The sequence below is a fragment of the Psittacula echo genome, assembly GCF_963264785.1.
Source record: "Psittacula echo genome assembly, chromosome: 7".
Taxonomy (NCBI): domain Eukaryota; kingdom Metazoa; phylum Chordata; class Aves; order Psittaciformes; family Psittacidae; genus Psittacula; species Psittacula echo.
The window spans coordinates 50,193,868-50,215,163 of record NC_137740.1 but is presented as its reverse complement, the minus strand read 5'-3'; the positions used below and the strand labels follow the sequence as shown (position 1 = coordinate 50,215,163).

The following is a 21,296-nucleotide window of genomic DNA, read 5'->3' as shown; positions in this document are numbered from 1 at the left end:
TGAATATGGTGACATTTCTAGCTTCTACTATAAACTCCACCAGAAATGGGCTTCAATTACAATTCAGATTATTTGGAGGCAGCAGCACTTCAGATCAACTGCTACTAGAGAAATGTTGTCTCATTGAATCAGAAGTCCCACCAAGATGACTTCAAAAAGAAAATTTACTTTGAGCTGAGGACTTAATCATCTTCCTGAGATTTAAGAGGCAAGAGCAACGGACAAAAAACTTCAATTACTGATCCTGTATTCTGAAGAGCTTTCTGATTATGTTCATAGGCACAAGAGCAGCAGTATTTGTTCTTAAATTGCCAAGTGAACGAGCACACCAACAATTAGTACAGACTTCCTCATTCTCTGCTAGCTCTGATATAGAGTAGAAGGGATTAAAAAAAAACCTAGAACCCTGAAGGACGATACAAGTAGTAAACCATTTTTAGGCAAGGCTATTTTTGGCCTGCCACTGAAGGAACTTGGTATATTATGGCATTAAAATACCTGTTTTCACCCTGAACTTCAGAAATTTCATTTTCTGGCATTGCTACTAAAAAAGTAACAGTTTCAAAATGTAAAATTTCTGCAGCCCTGACAGAAGCGTCCAAGACCAGCATTTCCTGAGAATGTAAAGGAGTAACTCTCATTCTGTAGCACGGAAGACATACAGAATATCATCTCTTAAGAAACAAAACCCACGTACAAGGTTGTTGCATTTATATTTTTAACATCCAGGACCATGTTTGCGTATCCATCCGTACAGTTCATTAAAATTTTTAAGTCCCCTTTCTAGGCCACTGGCCTAGAAATGACAAGAGATTCAGCCATACTCCCCTGCCATTTTCTTCCTGTATGGAGATATTCAAAGGACTTTGCATTTCTTTAAAAACCAAGCAGCAGTCAGATATTTTAAAATAGGGATATTTCATACCTACCAGTAGTATTTCACCCAATTTTAACAAGATTCCTAGACTTGTTTCCAAATCCCATATGAATCTGTTCTAATATCTGAACATACTGTTTTCTTTCCCACTAAGTGACAGAAATCTCAAGGGGTTCTTTGCGTCTAAAGGGTCTCTTCTGAAAGCTTGCTGGAGAAATACTTGGGGAAGAAAAGAGAAGCAAGAAATGCATAAACAAGAAGCTGAGCTACAGGACAAAGCAGCAGTAGAACTCTAACAATTTGCATGCCATTACAGAAAAGAATCAGCTTCCCTTGGGAGACTCCAATCTAACGCTGTGAAAACTGTTCTCCTCATTAACACTGCAGAGGAGACTTATAACAAAACACTAGCATGCTTACTCCTATTCTTATTGAGGGAAAGGTTTGACTTTGCAATTGGAATTCCAAAGGTTCCCATACTCTAAGGGCTTCTGTGGTCATTTCACAAATTATAAAGTGCCCAAAGCACCAATGAATTCGTAACACTTTGTTAGAACAACAGAAATTCTCTATCTATAATCTAAGCCTGTCAATGCCTTGATGGAATTCTAAAGCTTTCAGAAAGGTACTGGGGAGTAGATGATGATGCCACTTAAGTTTTAGCCAATGAGAATCCTCTTTTCTCACTATGACCCAGCCAATTTAGCATCATTTACACCTCTAGTCTGAAAAGCCTTGGCATTAGAATTACTTCTATTTCAGGATAACTTGTACTGAAGTGAGGACAAGCATGATAGTTTAACCTTTTAAGATTTTCCAAATGCAGTCATTTATCTGCAGTTATAGATTAACCATATAATTTACTGGGACAGCCAGAAGGCATTTACAACAGGAAAAGCCCATTTGGATTTTCTTTACTGGGCACAGAACAAGTAACAGCAAAAAGCAGGATAACTGAAAGAACATTAAGTCCTACAAAAATTTAAGAACAGGCAGATTCTAGATTTGGAAGCTGGAGATCTGTCACCTTTAAAACAGGAACCACAAGAATCAAAAACAGTTGCAAGAATCCCTTAGGGCATGTTAATGAAAAAAAAAGTAATTCCCTTAAACTGCATAATGAACAAATGTCCACTTTGGTATTTTCCTCTCATGTGAAGTCTTCTCTTCACCTGTTTATATTTGGTCAAAACAGATGATAATTCAGCAGGTTTTTCACAGGGGGTTTCCCCATAGCTAACCCCTAGAGAACTTCAAGGACAAGCCTTAACACAAACTCAATCTGTAAATAAGAAGATATTCCCTGCAAATAAGACATTTTTAACAAGCCAGAAGCTTTCTGAAGCAGGGCAGTTTTGGGACTTAGTTGCCATTTAAGCAAACAGATCAGGGGGGTCCCATACTCCTAGCACTAGTACAGTGCTCAATGTTTTCCATCTCCATTGCTGCAAATTGCTGGGAGAAAGAAGCCTGGAGGAGAAGAGGTGTGAAATGAAAACTGGAGTGAGCAATTCAGCAGCTAAAGTTACCTGTTAAATCTGTACTAGTGGAATCAGGATCCAGAAAACGTTAACATCAGCTGAAGCAGTAATTCAGCAATAAAGCATGATCAATGGTTTTTAGTCCACTGAAGCAGATGGAGAAGACAAGCAAATTATCTCAGATGGCTTTCAGTATTTTTAAATTATTTTTTAACATAACCTTACATATTTTCACTTGTGAACTCACCAGGCAATTCGCTAAAGAACAGGATTAAGATACAACCACTTTCATTCACCATTAATATCCATGTCAGAAATCAGATTTCATTCCTAAGCTGAAAAAGTTTAATAAATATCACCAAGACTACTTTACAGAATTCTATGAAATTCTAAATTAAAAGCATTACTCAGCAGCTTGTTCTGTAATAAATAAGTTCAACATTTCAAGTCTCTCTTAGTCACATTAAAGAAAGTATGCAGTCAACTACAATCAAAGTTAAAGCAAAAAAGTGCCTGTGATCTAAGGATCATTATTCCAGATCTGTTGTGAATCAGTGAAAAGGAGAGTAGCAAAGGACATACCTTGGAACTGCTCCCAAAACAATCAAGTTGGCTTTTTGTTTGTTGTTTCCAATTACAGCATTTTTCATATCTCTGTAAATCCAGAAAGAAAAACAAACCCTGGTAAATTATGCTGAGGTACTGAGGGCTTAAGCTATAGAATTTACTATTTCCATGAAGGCTTATCAGGTAGTCTTCCACATATCCATGCTGCACCTACAGGACTGGGGAGCGCTTTAGAGCAGAGTTTCCACAGCCCACACATAAATACCCCAAAGCTCTGGGATTCTATTATGTCCCAGCTTACTCAAGTAAGCAAAACCCCAAACTCTCTCACATGCACGCCAGACACTAAGAAGTCTCATTATTGAGGAAAACTAGATATACTGGTTCTTTGTGTCCATATATTCAACTAGACTTCCAAAATAAAAACCCCGCTATTGGTTGGGAAAGCAAGTGTTGGTAATTTAAAGTATTAACTGAATATTCTACTGGGTGCAGGAAAAAACAAGCTGGAAATCAATAAATTTAAGAAAAAAGAGGGGAAAAAAAAAAAAAAAAAACACCGAAAAGAAAAAAGGAAGTATCACCAGTCTCCAGAGACCAGGCTTTCACTCTCCTCTTCACCATGGGCTTCCTTTTATGAATTTCAGGACACCTAAATATCTGTATGTCAAAATCCCAGGTGTAAAGTGCAAACAAAGGCATTTTCCTGTCTTGGTGTTACTGCAAGGTTAACTATATTAAAGACACTCATACTATGGTAAAAGAACAAGGGAAGCATTTTGGGAAGAAGACACCAGTAGCAAATACTAAGAAGTTCCCTGAAAATGTGCAATTTGCAACTGTGTTGTTCAGAAAACTGCTACTGTATCTTAATAACCACCACTGCCTTTTAAAGATAGAACATCTATGAACAACCAGAGCAACTTATGGCCAGGTTCAGAAAAATCAAGATTACACACTTCCAGGAATCCTCCTAGCTGTACGGATATTTATAAGAGCAGAAAACAAAACCAGTCCAAATACAGATAATTCTTTATCAACAAGTAACAAAGCAAAATTTATTATTATAGTGTTAGTAGTTGCAAAACTGGTAAGTAAATCACTATGTCCATGATTCAAGTCATTTGGGAGCTCCAGTGATTGCTTTAAGTTAGTATATTTTCTTGCCACTATATCACTCTTTCACCTGTTATCTGCAAATCTTCAGAGATTTAGAGTAGCCTTGTTCTTTAAGATCTATCCGGCCCTGCATGAACGCTACATAGACCTTAGGTACTCACTGAACATGCCAATTCCACTGCAATAAGGAGTTGTCCCAAGTGTTAAACTCACTCCATTAGAGTTATAAAGAACTCTTTAGCCAAGGCAGCCAATATCTAGACTGGCATAAGCAGAACCTTTATAAACCTCAATTAGTAAAAAGTAATTGCCCATTCCTCCTGAAGTATGTCTCCCCGTGACTCACTTTCCCATTGCACGGTTATCCAGCCACAGAAGAGTGCTCTAGGAATCTTAAGCAAATGGAAGCTGTCCAAGTTTGGCTAGTGATCTTGCAGCTCCAACAAGTGAGCAGCATTAAAAGCAGCTGAACACTGCAGTTTTACATATGTTAATGAAGGCGGAGTCAGGAAACCACTTGACTCGTCAAGTGAGCCCTTACTTAAGGGGAGTCTGCCTATACACCACAGCTTAATGCAGCTGAGTATCAGCATAAAATGTTGGACCTTCTGTTGTAGCTCCTGTAAGTTTGGTAACTTTATACTGCAAGACAGGAGGAGAGGAGCAAGATCAGAAGACAGGCTAAGATGGAAGCCCAAGAAAGTTTAAGGAATGGACTTGAAATTTCCACTAACCTCAGAAACAGTACCTCAGTGATTTCTGTGCTGAACACTTGATATGAAAGTATCCTGGTCATTTTGAAAGGTTTTTAAAATGCAAGAGTCAGTCCCAAACAGTGGCAGAAACAATGATCAGATGTCTCAAAGGAATGGAAACTGTACCAAAAGATGTGCTAGGTTCAGGCACTAAAGTGCTCAAGCCACTCTAAGACTTTTAAAAAGGCTACCTCTCCCTGTTAGACACTAGCTCCCAAAGTCATCAGAAAGGCTGCATCATGCCACACATTCACAAAGGCATCCTGAGAAGCTAAAGAAAAGGCACTTGCCAAGCACTCTGAAGAACTGACAGATTTTGGTGACATTTTTATGTCCGGCTCTGGTGATTTTACACATTATTTTGAGTTAAACAAAACAACAAAACCACAACTTTGGTGACTCCTGCACCAGCTCCACAATAGAATGGCTTGATAACCTTACAACCATTTAATATGTCTTAAGTACGGCCTAGACAATTTGATTGAGACACCCCTTCAAAAGTGGCAGGAACATGGACGACTTCCGTAACATTCAAACTCAGAGGTCACAGTCCTGACCTGTAAACAATTCAGATGAGTTTCTGCATTCTAGTTCACACTGTTCCTCAGAAAGGTTGACAAGAAATATCACAAGCTTGAGACTTCTGACAAATCCAACACATGTACATTTGAACACTTCAACCTGCAAGCAAATAAAATACCTTCAAGTTGGTAAGGTGACTAAAAACTCAGAGAGACCAGCAAAGATCACCATGTTTGCATCCATTATGCCTTGGCACTCCCAAGTTCCCTGCCACACTTATCTCTTCAAATTTGCCTTACAGAAATGAACCTATTCAATAACAAAGAAGCAGGTGGATATGGAAACCAAGAATATCCTTAAAATGCCATAATCCAATGTAGAATAACAGTAGAGGGTTCCTCCCCCTCATTCCTGTTTACTGTAAAAAATAATTATGTGATTCCACATTACATTTGAAGAAGATTTCCCTGATCAGGAAGCTAATCTCCTTAAGAATCAAAGAAGTACCAGCTACTGTCCCAGTGTACATGGTCCTAGGTGAATCATGAACCTTGGAAAAAATGAGGAAAAATCCCTTATTTGAAAACATCATCTTCACCAAGTTTGAGCTTGACTGATTTCAGATCCAAGACAATGCGAAATTAATTCAAGGAGAAAAAGCAGTATAGATCACTATCTTTATAAGAGGTAACAAAGAAACCTCAGAAATCTGTAGTTCAAAACTGGATACCCACTTTACTTCTGAATGTCATGCGCACTGCTCATACCTTCCTGATGGGTGAAAAGGAGTCCTCAACATGAGGAAAAAGGAAACAATAGCAAAAAGGTAAGAACCTCAAAAGAACAATTAGTTGATGGTGATTCTAGGCCTAATCTGAGAGAAGGCCATGATCCAGAAATGGGATATACACAGGCTTTCCAATAATCAGCTCCAAGCTCTCAGGTAGGTTATCAATACTGCCAGACAACAGCACATTGTAAACAGCTTCAGAAGAAAAATGCAGATATCCCTAGTGTCTCAGCCACACAAAGGTGCCTTTCTGTAGAGCCAAAAGCCAAACCATATAGCTTTCGTATGACAGAGGTCTTAAGATGCACTTGAGGTTGCTTGTTTTTGTGTTAAATCTTCCAGTTTAGATTCAAACTATATTTATAGAACAAAATAACCTGAATTACAATAATTTTAATGTATAGGTTTAAAATCTGATAGCTGATATTTATGCCTACATTTACTATAATACAATAAAGTAATTCGCATTATTTTTCAAACAGGATAATATAGGCTGCCAACAGTAAAATATGGCAAAGAGATCCTAGCTAAGCACTTGGAAATATTGTTTCCCCTTCAGCTGAACCAGCTCTTTCCACCTCTTATTGCTTATGAAAAATAAGAATATAGTTTCATCAGTTCAACCCTGTGACCACTTAGTTTTAAATTATGAAACCAACTAAAAACTGGAAAAACAGAACAACATATTTTCTTCCTACAAACTCTGGGGGGGGAGGGGGGGGTCAAGAAATTATCAGGTGAGGTTTGTCAGCTCGAAATCTCCTGGAACATAGTAACCCAGCCGCAATCAGTTCAATTAAATAGCTATATATAAAATGCAATGCATGCTAGATTCGTAAGTGTATTAGCACAGTAGGAGTGTTCAAAATAAAGTAGCTTAGGAATACATTAAAATCACCCCACCCTAATTTCCATACAAATGCAGCTCAACAAGAGTTACAAGAGAAACTAATCTGCCAATTGTGCATTAAGTTAATATGTTTTTATTCTTATGCTTCATGTGCCATTGTTTAAAGGCACCAGCTCTAGCTCACTTTACATAAGCAAGAAGCAATATTAAATAGAACAACCTGTGAGTAAAATACGGGTTTTGAGTTTTAATGATTCTAGCAAATAAAAAAAATAATATTATGACATGTCTATGTCCTGAGAAAATGAGCATTTCAGTCTGCCCATGTGAGTTATTACTGTAGAAGCAGCTCAAGGTGCTGAACGTTTTCCTAAGCAGAAATCATTGAAGTTCAACTTCTCCATGAAGTTGATCTAGTTCAGGGTTCGTCCCACCAGAAGTGTCTGTCCAGTACTTAAGTGTTCAGTTTTCTGACATGGTGTGAGCCAACTTCCAGTGGAGAAAGGACAGACCTCTAAAGCATTCCCAGAAGGCCCAAAACCTGCCCCTCTTCTGCAAAAAGAGCACAAGAAAGCAGCGTGGATACAAGGACTCCTCAATGACATTTTTTTTTAACCTACGTTTTTAAATACAGTAAATGATGCACAAACATAAGAAATTTTAACTTTCTGATAGGAAGCCCTGGAGCTTTCCAGCGTCACTTTCTAGCAGAGCAAACCAAAAGAACTTGAAACAAGCTAGTGTAACTTACTAAGGAAGCAGCAACAGGAACTACACAGAAGAGGAAGAAATAAACAGCCTGCATGATATTTTCACGTCTTTTGAAAATAAAGTAAGTAGCCACATTTAAGAGGTTCCCGGACAGAGAACTTGAGATGAACAATCACAGAAGGAAAAGCAGTCCTAGACACTTCAAGTCAATGCTTTCACCTTTAGTATGAAATTACATATTTACAAGGGATTCCAAGAACATTACACATACAGAAGAAGCATCTAAAACAATGCACTGTTGGACCAAAAGATTTATCTACCAGAGGCTGATCAAAATTATGAACAATAGAATAAACACAAAACATCATCCTGAAAAGGGTTTAAAAAACTCAAAATGCAACTATATAAAAAGCTGAGGTACTGGGAGCTGATACAAGGACATACCTCAAAAAGAATCTGTCTGCCCCAACCTCAGCAGGGTTTCTAGGTTTCAGTATCATGTAAGCCAACAGTACCTGGACAGACTGGATTCGAGTAACAAGCTAACTGTACAGCTTTGACAGTTATGCTCTCTGTAGCTTTCACCTCCTCTTCCTTCTCCCTTCCTACCACTCTCCCATTTTTATGGACAGATGCAAAACAATGAGCAACGGAAATTAATGACAAATTCTGCATGTGAAAATACGTCCACACTTATTTTGACAGAATTCATTTCCCAGATGGACAATACCAGGGCTTGGACATCTGTTAATTACCCAAAAAGCAACTTGTTTTCTACCCCTTTAGCAGGGAGCATGTTTGTACTAACATGATTACTAGTTCAACCAAGCAAAAAAAATGTTAACAACTCCTGCCAACTAAAGCAAACCACAGAAATAATAAATCAGCTTATTTTTAAGGTTAATCATCAGGTTGGGAAGAAAGGTTTCCAGATTTCTAATCTCATTCAGAAAAAAAAATAGCACATAGAGACACTGTTACTCAAGGTTTTTGAGTTTTAACACTTAGAAATTGCTACACAATTAACATACAGTGCAAACTAAACAAACTCAATGCTCAAACAAGGAAACCCTAAAATCCATGGTTGTTCCCAATCTTAATTCTGTACTCTCAGACACTGCATAAAATCAAAGTACTGTAAAAATATAGCAGATGGCTATAATTACAGCAATGCAGAACACTAAATTTAACATGCATAATGCCAAAAGTGACCGTTTAATCCAGCTTCTCCAGATCACAATGCCACAGAGACCACTTGAACTCCTACCTGAAGTCTCTTCTTTAGAGAGACAACTTACCTTATAGTAAGTTTTCTTGCCAAGGAAAGTCTACTAAATACAAAGGCCAGCTATTTGAACAATCTGTAACTGTAGTTAGAAATATCTATATCTTACTCCTACCCTGAACCTACCCAGGTTTCCAGTACTCATCTTACGATATGTGCGTGTAAGACTGAAGAAGCCTCACATATCAAATCTTTACTTCCATGTAAGAACTTACATCAGCCAATTCACATCCTAGAATTCTATATTAAAGCTTAACAACTTCAGCTCTCTATGTCTTTGGCTGCAGTTTCAACTCAAGTTCCTTTCAAACCTCTAGGCTGATTGACAAAACAGGAGATGCTGCTTTGCCCACGTGTCTCTCAAGCATGTTTTATTGCCTCATCCTTTACACTAAGTCTTAAAATTGTGTTACAAGTTGCACGATCAATAGAAAAAATTGCCTACTCAACTTTAAGAATGATGCAGCTCAAATTTAAAATGCTGAATTCAGTGGAGGATGAGAGTTTGGCTTTTATTATGTAAATTTTTTAAACTAAAAAAAAACCCCAACCAAACAAAGCATAGCTGGAGCTCTATATATCAGCATTTCATGTCCAGATTCAATCTCCATTATTTAAATAAACTAGGTCATAACAGCAAAGAATTATCCAAAGAGAGGTGTGGGGAAAACAGCTGCACTTCAGAACTCTGGGAAACTGAGACATCTCCTGCTCTGTGACACCAGGTCAGCAAAATACTTTTTTAACCATCCCAAAACAGACAAACCACACGAAAAGAACAGCCTTCACACTGTTGCTTCAGGTGAATGAGCCAGACCATCAAACATAACGGTTGCTTTTTTGTGTCTCTATCTTCCCCCAAGGGTATTTCCCCTCCCTTGATGAAGCAGTGCCTTCAGCATTTAGCAGTATATCCCACAGTTGAAGCAAAAATTAAACGAAACTTCATTAAAAGGCATCCTGCAACTCTCCATTCCTGTAGCACTAGTATACATTCACTGTTGCTCGGTTTAATGTTATTTTCATCCATTCTCCCATTTTAAGACCACCACTCCTTATCTAATGAATGTTATCCACCACAAGCCATTCACATACAGAACTCAAGTTTCATTTAGTACAAGAAAACACCTTAAAGTGGCCTTCTAGCACCTGCTTAGCTATTCTCAGGTATAAGCTTTTAATAGCGTATGACACAATGTCCACTTCTGCTTAGGCCAGCAATCACTGAAGGATCACAAAAACCTGTTCATATGACACAGTTACTACCTGCTACATTATAATAATCTAAGTCTTTCTGCCATGAAAGTACGACCTCAGATTTTTAGCTCCAAATAGCTATCAGCTAAGACGATGTACTGGCATTCATTTGCCACAAACTCAGACCTCGAAACTTCTGTGACCAATACTCACTTGATTTTCTCCAGCTACATCAGCTACTCTGACAGAAGTTGCTTGTCCTCTCTCATCCTACTTACAGCCTCAAACTGTCACAGCAACAGCAGTACTCCGAGGTTGGCATCCAGAGGGATTTGGGAGAAAAATGGCTTCATGCCCTTCCGAAATGCAGCGCTGAAGCACATTTATTAATCATCAATTTTCTCTCACAGGCTCACAGTAGCAAATGCAAGGCTTGAAATATTAAACAACCCCATTAGACTGAAGACTGCAAGCCAAATGGAACAGGGATAGCTAATTTCCTAAAGTTTAGACCACCTCTAAATATTAGACCAGGAGATACAATAAAGAACAAATTGCTTGCAAAAAAATAGCACTATGCATTTGTACCTTTTGCTGCATGATAAAGAAAGCACAAAAGCAGGAGAGTATCTTATTCTATGACCCTTCCTATTGCATCTTCCTCTCTTTACCTACCCTATTCTTCTGTCTGACTCTACAAAACCTATTATATTGAAAATTGCTCTTCACAGAGCACTACGTAATTCTCAAATTATGCTTGAGGCCTTTCAATTTCACCTTCTCTCATTCTGAAAAGCTTGTCTAGTTATTAGATTCCTCAGCTTACATCTTGAAAGGGAGAAAAAAAACCCAAATGGAGTAGAGCTCCCAGCACCCTCTCAGCATCACCTAAACCTGCTCAAAGTTCTGTTCAGGTCCTGCAACCTAAAGAACATGCTTTCCATTTCCAAGCCACAAGGAGCCTACCTTGCACTTCATAAAGTATCAACAGAGGACACTCAGGAGCCTCTTCCCTCAATACATGAATGACACTGCACAAAAACAACGCTTAAAAAAATTGCATCACTTATTCTAAGTCAATCAGACCTCAGAGTTCCCTTTTGCATCTGAAAGAATATGTATTTACTACAGAGTACTCTCTAGGAGATAAAAGAATCAGTCAAAAATAGAGTCAGAGTGTATCAGAAACAACCCTCTAAGGGACTACTCTGTTTCCACAAGGCCATTCTGGCAAAAACTGAAGCAAGAGAATATGCAAAAAAAAAAGCATGGCTCCTGCAGAAAATTTAGGTTCAGAAGTGCCCATTGAGACTGGAAGTGTGATTGCATATGTCTGGGATATACAATGTGTAAATAAGTCCTGTTCATTATTTAGCGTTAAAAGATTTGTTTAGCAGGACATGAAAAACAAGAAGCAGAAGTAGCATCTTCATAACTATCTGATGGAGGTACCTGCTGCCTCATTAGAGTCGGGAAAGGAATTTCTTCTCTTCCCACTCCATGAAGCTGCCTCTTATATTTCATACAGCTTTCCCTGAAGGCGTGTGTGGAACACTGCACTGATGCCCTCGTTTCAATTGCTATAGCTGAGAAATACAAGACACTATTATACAGTCACCTAAACACATGCCTGGAACTTTTTTATTTTTTTGCCAAAACCAAGAGCACACAAATGAAAAAAGTTGCATGTCAAAAACACACACAATTTGAGGTGTTCCCAATTCATGTCAAAGCAACCAACCACTAAAGAGACACAAAACAGGTTTTGCAAAAGCAGTGTGGGTTTGGGGTTTTTTTCTCTGATTTGTGACTACCTTGAAGAAGGCAGAAACCATCAGGTAGTACAACACATCTTCAGTCAAATGCAATACAAGTCCACTGTCCCTTAGAGGTGCTTTTAACACATACCTAACTCTGCATCCAAGTTTCCAACTGACATTCGATGTCAGTTTCAGTCCTCAAAACACTAAGTGTAACCACTAAACACTGCAGTGCTGTCAATCTAAGTCTGCAGGGACCCTAAAAACTTAACTGTCAGATTCAAAGCCATCCACAAGTTCTTACCCATATGCCAGCTATCATACTTTTATTATCAACTACACAAATTCTCAATCACTCAAAACCATACTGCATAGAAAGCATATATAATTCCAACTAAATATACTGCATAGATCTGTACCAGTGCTCCCACCACATGCTCCCTGGGAAAAAGGAAGATGCTGTCAACAGACACTTGGAAATTGGTTCTTCAGTACCAAGTGCCATTTCTATAGGATGTTTACCTCATTTTTCTGAGAAAGAAAATGCTCACACAAGTTTGGAAAATACTTGTCTAATAACTGCAGCTGGCTGGATAAGCACACTCATAAAGGACAGAAACAGCACGAGCACAGGAATTCTCAGTGCATCCAAGATTATTATTTACAAGCCTTAGAAGATGACATCCTCTGACTGCTGACAAACAGCCTGATGAGAAGCAGTTGGGACCCTGAGTAAGCTAGATTTTTCAGAAAGAATGCTCCTTCAACACCAGCCCTTGAGATGGACTTAAACAGCTCTTCATAGGTTGCCTCTTTGAAGACATCAGGTAAATGTAAGCATGACAAGAAGTCGCTTGAAGAAGCCCCAGACCAGCAAATAAATTACACGACAAAAATAGGTATCAGTCTTGCACCTGAACAATGTGGTCCTGAGCTTAAGAGCAGATGAAAAGCAAATGATAGTTTAAGGATCACCACCCAGAACTGTTTAAATAAAATACTGTTGCACACAAAGCACAAGATAATGTTGCAGCAACGATTTTGGGACAAATTAAACTCTTCCAACAATGCAGAAATTTACAGAGCTATCTATGTTCTGTTTCCCTGACAATAACAGCAAGATATTTTAAGAGAACACCGTATTTAATCCCCTACAGTATCTGGTTGAGGTAATCTATGCACTGTCAACACTAACATATTCAATAGCTGCACGCCTGACATTAATGCTGACCTTGCAGAATTCAGTCAAAGCATACTTGAGAAAATCTGAACTGTAGAACAGTATGTAGAAGGTGAAAAGTTTAGAAAACCACCCAGGGAGTAACAAAGCAAACCTAGAAAGACCTCCCAGGCATAAGCATAGCCACAATGTAGATTTACAGAATAAAGCTACTATACTAAGTTTGCTCATTTATAAAAACAGAAAATAGAAAGGTAAATACATACACTGCCAGACAGATGTGGGCATGAAGATGTGGGCATGAAGATGTGGGCATGAAGATGCGGGCATGGCACACTTTAAACAGTTTGCTATCACATTCAGTAAGAGGCAGTAGTCATACTTGTAAGAATTTCAACATTTCCAATCCAGAACTGAAATTGATGACTTACTGGCAGGTACACACAATTCTGCCCTTCCCATCTACTATCAATACCCAGATGAACACGACAGAAACAATGTGAACAGAAGTTCTGCAGGAAACTTGTCATTTTGAAATAAAGATCAATGGAACCACATACAGCAGCACTGGACAAAAGGGAAATGGTTTCTCAGTTTTCCCTTGAGGAAGAAAAAGCTCCTAGCCAGGTAAGACTTCACTGACTGGACAGAAGAAGATTCTGAACACCACCTCTCTAACAATTCATGAGAAAGAAAGAAAGAAAAAGAAGATATTTAATAATTTAAATAATTTCAGAATGTGTAAACAAAAGCTTTCTCAAGTTATAAGATGACAACTGGATTGGCATGATTTTCAAGTTCAGGAAGCATTTAGCTATATTCTACCTTTATCAAACTATCAGAAGATGGTTTTCATTGAAATTAAAAGGATGCCATTAAAAAAAGCCCCAAACCAAAGTTCATTCAAGTGTTTTTAACACCATATGAAGAACATGAGTATTGTTAACTGAAAACAACCTGCAAAACCGAAGTCTCTTAAGACAGCCTATTTTCTGATCCTTGATATTCATACTGTCCCATCAATCAAAATCAAAATCTATGTCATCAGTATTTTCAGCCAGGATGCAGGGAGGTAACCCAAAACACACCCACAGCACATCTTAGGAACCAAAGATTTCCAGCAAATTATGCACAATATCTAGTAAGGCTTCTGACAGACACTTCTAGAACTCTAATCCTTTTCTACTCCACCTCCTAAGTATTAGCTCAGTCCAACTTCAATGTCTCTTCAGATACCTCTTCAGACACCCTGAAGCCAAAAGAAGTGCAAAGCAGTATCTTTCTGCCCAAAGAAAATCTTGGCCAGACAGCCATTTTTAATACATACAGTATTCTAAATTCTATTTTTAGATACAGACTTTTCTAAATTGGACTGTTTCACACCCAACCACCAATATTCCAACAGTAACTAAACTATCACAGAGGATTTGCTCAGTGTCAGGAAAGATACACTCTCAAAACTAGGGTTTTGACCAGAGCATCACAAATATGGTTTACCCTAATCTGCTATTTGAAAGCTACTGTGAAATATATTGCTATTTTCTTGTCTTGAAATGCAAGAAAAGCATCTCAGCATAGAACCCACTGACATCCATGGACCAGATGAAGAATTTCAGATGTTAGCTGAGACAAAGACACTGCTCAAAACTTTTGTTTCCGGGAAACCAGTTATACTTCAAAAGATAGGGAAGGGATTACCAAGGGTTGTGGGTTCCAGTCCTTGGAAAAGAAAGAAGAGCAGGGAGGAAGCACCACCCAAGGCCTGGACATCTGCCAAGGAGAAAAGAGGGGCTTAGTCAACCCACCTGGATATAGGATGAGGCACATCCTTGCCCCTGGAACCATCACAAAAGCCCTTACAAGTAGTGAACTAAAAGTCACAGGCTGGAAGCAAAACCAGACTCTCCTACAGCAAAGAGTTAAGAACCTGTACATAGTTACAGTGGAGTACCACAAGTTTTTACACAGGTAAGGGAGTATTTCAACCAATAAAGTTCCCAGGACAGTTTTATATGTTTTGTGTTTTCCATGTATTTCAAAAGGACACCAATTCTGATATGCTGCCCCTGGGACACCATCTGGAATAATTTTTTTCACCTGCTACTGGTAAACACCTCACACTGTCCTAAGCAACACAAACAACACTCTTGGCTTTTTGATCCACTTGGTTCTTCAATGTCTTCTGGCGAGATAGCCACAGCCAACAAGTTACTGGTAGGCCTGAAAAGGTTTGGTTTTACCACCAAAAGTCTGTCCTGGGCAAGAACTTGTTTGCCACGCTGTGTGTGGTTACAATGAAAAGCTTATAGCCCAAGGACAGCTAGAAAACAACTAGATCTTTGCACCAGTTCTACTACCTATTCAACAGGGCAAGTCTTCTACTCACTCTTTCAGTGATTACCCCTTATCACTGGCACACAGCAGAGGACTGAAATATAATTTGCATCCAAATTATTTTCTATAGAAGCATTTTCTTTCAGCCTGCAGTTCCCATCCGTAAGACAGAGGCCATGCATTCACAAAAAAAGAAAAGCCAACACTCAGGCACAGCAGCAGGGGAAGAATAAGAGGAAGGTACACTGGCTTGGCAGTGAAATAAGAGTTTCAATACATCTGGAAGAAGAATAATGGGTGACCAAAAGGAAGAAATGTACCCAAACAAAATTCTGAATGCCCACAGAACATTTAACCTCATTTCTGGCAACTGGAAGGCTCTTATGAACCATACGCAATTCAGAGTGAGTCTGGTGCAACAATGCTGTCACTTTCGCATTAAAACTTTTCCAACAAGATTTCTCAAAAAAAAGATGGAAGAACTTCTAGCCCTTGACATAAAATTCTACTGGAATTCAAGTAAACCTAGCCTATGTACAACCAACAGCCCAAGTGTGCTTCAGATGACTTACATGACACCTTGTAGGACTTTCTGAGGATCAAGGTCGAATAATCTATCAACATAGTGGCGGCTACTCGCTGTTACCTCCTGTGGAGACAGGGAAAAAAAAAGTAATACTTTAAATATTTCATATCAATTAATTAGATTAGATTTTAGGAAGAGATTCTTCCCTTTGAGGGTGCTGAGGCACTGACCCAGGCTGCCCAGAGAAGCTGTGGCTTCCCCAATCCCTGGCAGTGTTCAAGGCCAGGTTGGATGATCTTGGAGCAACCTGGTCTAGCGGAAGATGTCCCTGCCCATGGCAGGGGGCTGGAATTATGAGCTTTAAGGTCCCTTCCAACCCAAACAAGTCTGAGATTATATGATATATTGGCAGACAACCAGAAATGGCTAACACAGCAGCAAGTTTACAAAACCTATCAGGCAAGAGAGCACCAAAACCAAACAATCATATTTAACTGTGTAGTATGTTACTGCTGGGCAACATTCATGCAAAGAATTAAGCCTGTGTTCAAGTGTGATTTAAAGAAGATTATATACATAATATACCTAAAGTGTTATGATTCAAAGCAAGTTAACAGTGTCAGTTATGAACAGGGCATGCAAAAAGCATCTACTTCAGTTACATTATATTCCAATTTTATTATGTTTAATTACTACATAGAAAAAACATGAATTCCTGAAAGAAAGTTTTAAGAGCAGCTAATGCTGCTCAAGAAGCACACCCACAAACAAGCTCCTGAAAATAAGGAAGCTTGTATCAAGGCATTTTTCTGTAACTTACTTTATCATGACATATCTACACAATTCAGAGACTGTCCTTCTATACAGCGTCCCACACAGCTCCAACAGGGACAGCAGCGAAACACTCTCCATAACATTCCCACAGCTACTTAGTAAAACAAAGTGAACTCTCCCCTCAGCAACAGGACCATGCTTGTAAGCTAAACATTTATGCACCAATGAATTGTTATTCCCTTTGAGAAGATCCAAAGTTGCAGATGACAAGCATTCCAAAAAATAAGGGTGGGAAAGCGGAAGGGAATTTTCCCTCCAGGTTCTCAGGAACATGTGCCAGGGTGCTTTTCCATTATGTCTTGGGGTTTTTTTTCTTTTTGCCAGCTCAACTTTTCATTAGGCTTTTCATATATTTTTTCCTTCTGAATTTTCCCTGAAAGAAACTATAAGGGAATTGACAACTCTTCCTTGCTTTTGAAAGTATCTACTCTCAAGCTGAATCTGCTCCTGCTTTCCCACCTAGATGTCAGAAGCATCATCAGCATCTTGCCTGTAGTCTCAGAGGAGAATCATCTACAGGTAGCAATGCTTCTCTGACTCCAGAAATACTATTAAATTATGCAAAATGAATTCCACAGCTTTATATTCACCGTGTAGTGAAAGTATTTTCTGAGAACAGCAGTAGACTTTGATCTACCTGATCTACGTATTTATGCACTAAAGTCTTCTAGACTTCAGAGATCCCACTACTTTCTGTTTCTAAAATACCCTAGCTTTCACCCTATCAACTATGATGTTTGCAATATGTAGAAGAGTATTCATATTCAGGCAAACAAGTTTTTCAAGTAGTCTCCCAAAACAACCTATCAACATCATCGGTTTCATGGTTCTAATAACCACTAAGAAATTCTAAGGGAATAAACAGCCCCAAAATTCAGTTCTTTTAAGCAGCACCTACACTACATCTTTTGCATTGTTACCCCCAGGTAGCAGAACCCTGATGAGCAGCAGGACTGGGAAACCAGCACCGTTTGTTCTACTTACTCTCAGCTCCCCCCAAGGAAGCTAGCGGTAGCTGTCAGACCCCCTCCTGCCACACCAGCGCCCTGCCCACAGATGCAACCCATCAGCCTCCTCCCTTCAGCACAGGCCGTGCCGGGAGATCCGCAGCAGCTCCTACGAGAGGCTTAGCGTTTCGCCACCAAAACACTACCCACATGCTCCGCCAGCCCGCCGCGCTTGGGAGAGACCCTGCTCCGCTCTGCCCTACTGCAGCCGCGCTGTTTCAGCGTAAAACAACGTCAGCGCAGCCTCTTTTTGCTGAATCGGAGTTTCGGGGGGCTGGAGGAGAGACTGGCAAAAACATTTACAGGAGAGCAACTGAACAGCGTAAGTCGTGTCATGAGGTAAAACACGTTCAGAAGACCCGGCACCTTTAACAAGAACAGGAACGGACTCCTCTGAAAAAGAGAGAATGCCATTCTGAAGAGAAATCTCCCTCTGTGAAGAAGTTGTTGCCACAGGGAATGAGGGGGTGCACGACACACAAGAGAACGAGCGCCCTACCGACCCCCACGCCACCCTTGCGGCCCACCACAGCCCGCCGCGCCCACCTCCGGTCCCCCCCGCTACCGTACAAAGGGGCTGGTCAGGTGCCGGAAGGCCGGCCCCCCTCCGCACAGGCCAAGGTCAGGCCGAGGAGCGCAGCGGCGGCGCAGGCCCCGCGGCACTCACCGAGAGGACGCTCATGCGGAGCGGTGCCTCCAGCACGCACGCCATCTTGGCGGACGCAACAGCAGCAGCAGCTCCGGCGGCGGCGCCCTCACGCTCGCGCGCGCGTAGCTGCCGCCGCCGGCGGGCACGGCCTCATGGCGGAGCGCAGCACAGCGCCGCCGGGCGGGAGGAGAGCGGGGGGGGAAAGAGGCGGAGCTCCGCGGCCTCTCGCACGGCGAATCGGCCGACGCTGACACCACGCTCCCTTCCGGCAGCCCACTGCCAGCCCGCATGCGCCGGCCATGGCCCGTCCCGCCGCGGGCGGGAACCGCGTGAGGGTGCTGCGCGCATGCGTAGGACGTTGCAGGAGCGAGTCCGGCTCTGTGGCAAGAGGCCTGGCGGCAGGAGCACGAGCTGCTCTCGCAGCACCGAAATGGGCACGGTGGCGGACATGGTCACAGCCTGACCTTATCGCTGTCAACCGCGTGTAGCTTCAGCTACCTAGAATGGGAATCATGGAATCCTGCAAGCCCTCTTGTCGCCCTGCCTTTGTGGATCTCCTGGGACGTAATGAGCGTGAACAGGGCGTGCGCCTGCGGTTCATCCACAGAGCTGGAGCGTTAGGAGAACCGGTTACTCTGGCAGCATCTTCATCTGGGACACGGGCATGGCCCACTATTATCCAGCCCCTGCCTTGCTGCACGGAAAATAAACGGCTTAGGAACTTTAGGTTTGATCATAGCTTTTGTTGCTTTCATGGAGCTTTTAGTTTGGGGTTTTTGTAGAAAACGCCTCAAACACCCACAACTTCACATACTGTAAGATCCGATATTTTTGTATTAGCACCCCTGTATTTCACCTTTTGTGGCACAGGGATTCCAATTCTATCAACCATTGCTCCTGAAAGCAGAATTAAGGGGGCAGCAGGTAGGATAGTAAAAGGTGCACAGGTAGGGTTAACTTTTGCTGTTGCAAGTTAAACACAGGCTTGCCAGCTGTTAGAAAAGGCAGAGCAGAATGGGAGCACAATAGCTTGGGATGCTGTCACACACTGACTTTAATACTTGAATTAAGAAGAAAACAAAACCATTTGTGAAGCTTTGAACAAAAAACCTGCATGCTGGTCTGGAATAAAACAGGTGAACACTTTTCTCAGGCACTTTGTAGTCTAAAATCATATGTGCTGTTTACTAAGTGCAAGTCTCTCAAGCTGAAAACTCTGTGGTACAAGAGAGAGATCCTGACAGAGAAACAGAATTTCTCAATTTTCTCAAGAAACAAAATTTTTCACAAAAATTTAAAAAGTTCTCAAAATCCTCTAAAGCTTCTTTTTAAAGAGGGCTGAAGCATCTGGGTCTTAAAAGCTGAATAAACTTTGTCAGCCTTCCCTGGTGTTTTAGGTAATTTGTGGAGTACTTGGTATTCACTGGAGATGCTTCAAGTTCAGAGCTTCAACTGAATTCTACATGCAGCAAAGGACCTGGCTGACAGGGTACGCCCATCATGGACAAAAGCACAGTAGGGGAGGACACTTCAGACTGCAAAGATGGTGTGAACAACTGCAAGAAAGGGCACAGTGACATAACACAGATCACACACGATTTGTACTCCAAAAAAAGTTAACTGTATTTACCAGCTGAACTCTGCTCAATGGATGCTGAAATACTGTATTAAAATATATTTAAATATTCAAAAATCATTATTCTATTTTGTCAAATTCTTCTGCTTTATGGAAAGCAGAAACACATATCAGAAATGGGGGGGGACGGGACATGAGACAACACACAACAGAACAGTTTGTTTTTAAAACATCAAATAAGACTAAAAAGTCTATTACATGTAACATAAATCTACTCTAGTTCACAGGCAATCTGACAGCTGAATACCACACTCAGATATCTTGTGAGACTTTCCAAGTTCACAACACATTTTATGCTTAAAATACTTTATTTCCAATATAGTCTTCAGATCATGAGGCATGCTTAAAATTTTAGCACTGCAGACTCAAGACCCTTAAAGATAGTTAAATATCTACAGTAATGTTGCTAATAATTCACAACTGCTTTAGATAACCTGAGGGTTACACCAAACACTTCCAGTTTTTCCATCACATCTTACTACAGTTCTCTTTGGTGGGTGTTCTGAGAGATAAGCAGGCACAGACAGACAGAGGAGGAGTATTAACAGGGCTCAACTAATCATTTAGTAAACAAGGTAACATCCTCTGGAAGAAAGCCCAGGATGTTAGTAGCCACAGGTATAAAGCTGTTAATTGAAGGTGGAGAACGTTAATTTTGCCATTTAGTAGCCCCTGAATACTTACACATATTTAGTTTTCACAGTGAACTGCTGACAGGAGAGGAACCAAGATGAATCCCACAATGCAGAAAGACAAAGTCTTGCCCTTAAAAGTGTTTCCCTGCAACATAACTCACACTCACCAATCTGTTTCATTCATTTCTCCCTGTCCAGTTCCCTTTTCCTGTCAGGATGCTTTTTCTGCTCCATAGTGCCTGTGCCTCAGAGGAGCAAAAGCACACAGGAGCTATTTGTGCTCTCAAGGGCAGCACAGTCATGAGGAAGCCACACTCTGTCTGGACTCCAAAACCTCAGCACAGCACACCAGCAGTATTTGATAGGAAGACTAGCGAGTGTAAAGACATACGCTTGAAAACGTTGTCTTTTCATTAATTCAGTAAGCTTTGTTATCCTTGCCTTGTAGGCCAAAAGAGTGTAATCAGTTTGCTAATAATTCAGGACAAACTGGAACAGTAAACAGAAAACTCCCAAGAGGGTCTCTCTTCTGGCAGTTCCTGTCTTCCCTCAGCTGAAGTTTGTGAAGGTATTGTGGAAGA

The 21,296-nt window shown here is 40.5% G+C and overlaps 1 protein-coding gene across 11 annotated transcripts in view; it reads right to left on the bottom strand.

Annotated features, from left to right (window-relative positions):
• Positions 1–20,912, bottom strand: part of ARMC8 (armadillo repeat containing 8) — a 69,879-nt gene extending 48,967 nt beyond the window's left edge. For 3 of the 11 annotated variants that reach the window (XM_080622901.1, XM_080622905.1, XM_080622902.1), the window contains exons 1-3: positions 18,463–19,187; positions 16,001–16,077; positions 2,941–3,012 (exon numbers count right to left, since the gene is read on the bottom strand). In XM_080622901.1, the coding sequence (XP_080479027.1) occupies positions 2,941–3,012; positions 16,001–16,077; positions 18,463–18,507 (194 nt within the window). In that variant the 5' untranslated portion in view covers positions 18,508–19,187. The other 8 variants (XM_080622907.1, XM_080622904.1, XM_080622903.1 and 5 more) reach the window with 8 other exon arrangements.
• Between the last annotated feature and the right edge of the window lie 384 nt (positions 20,913–21,296).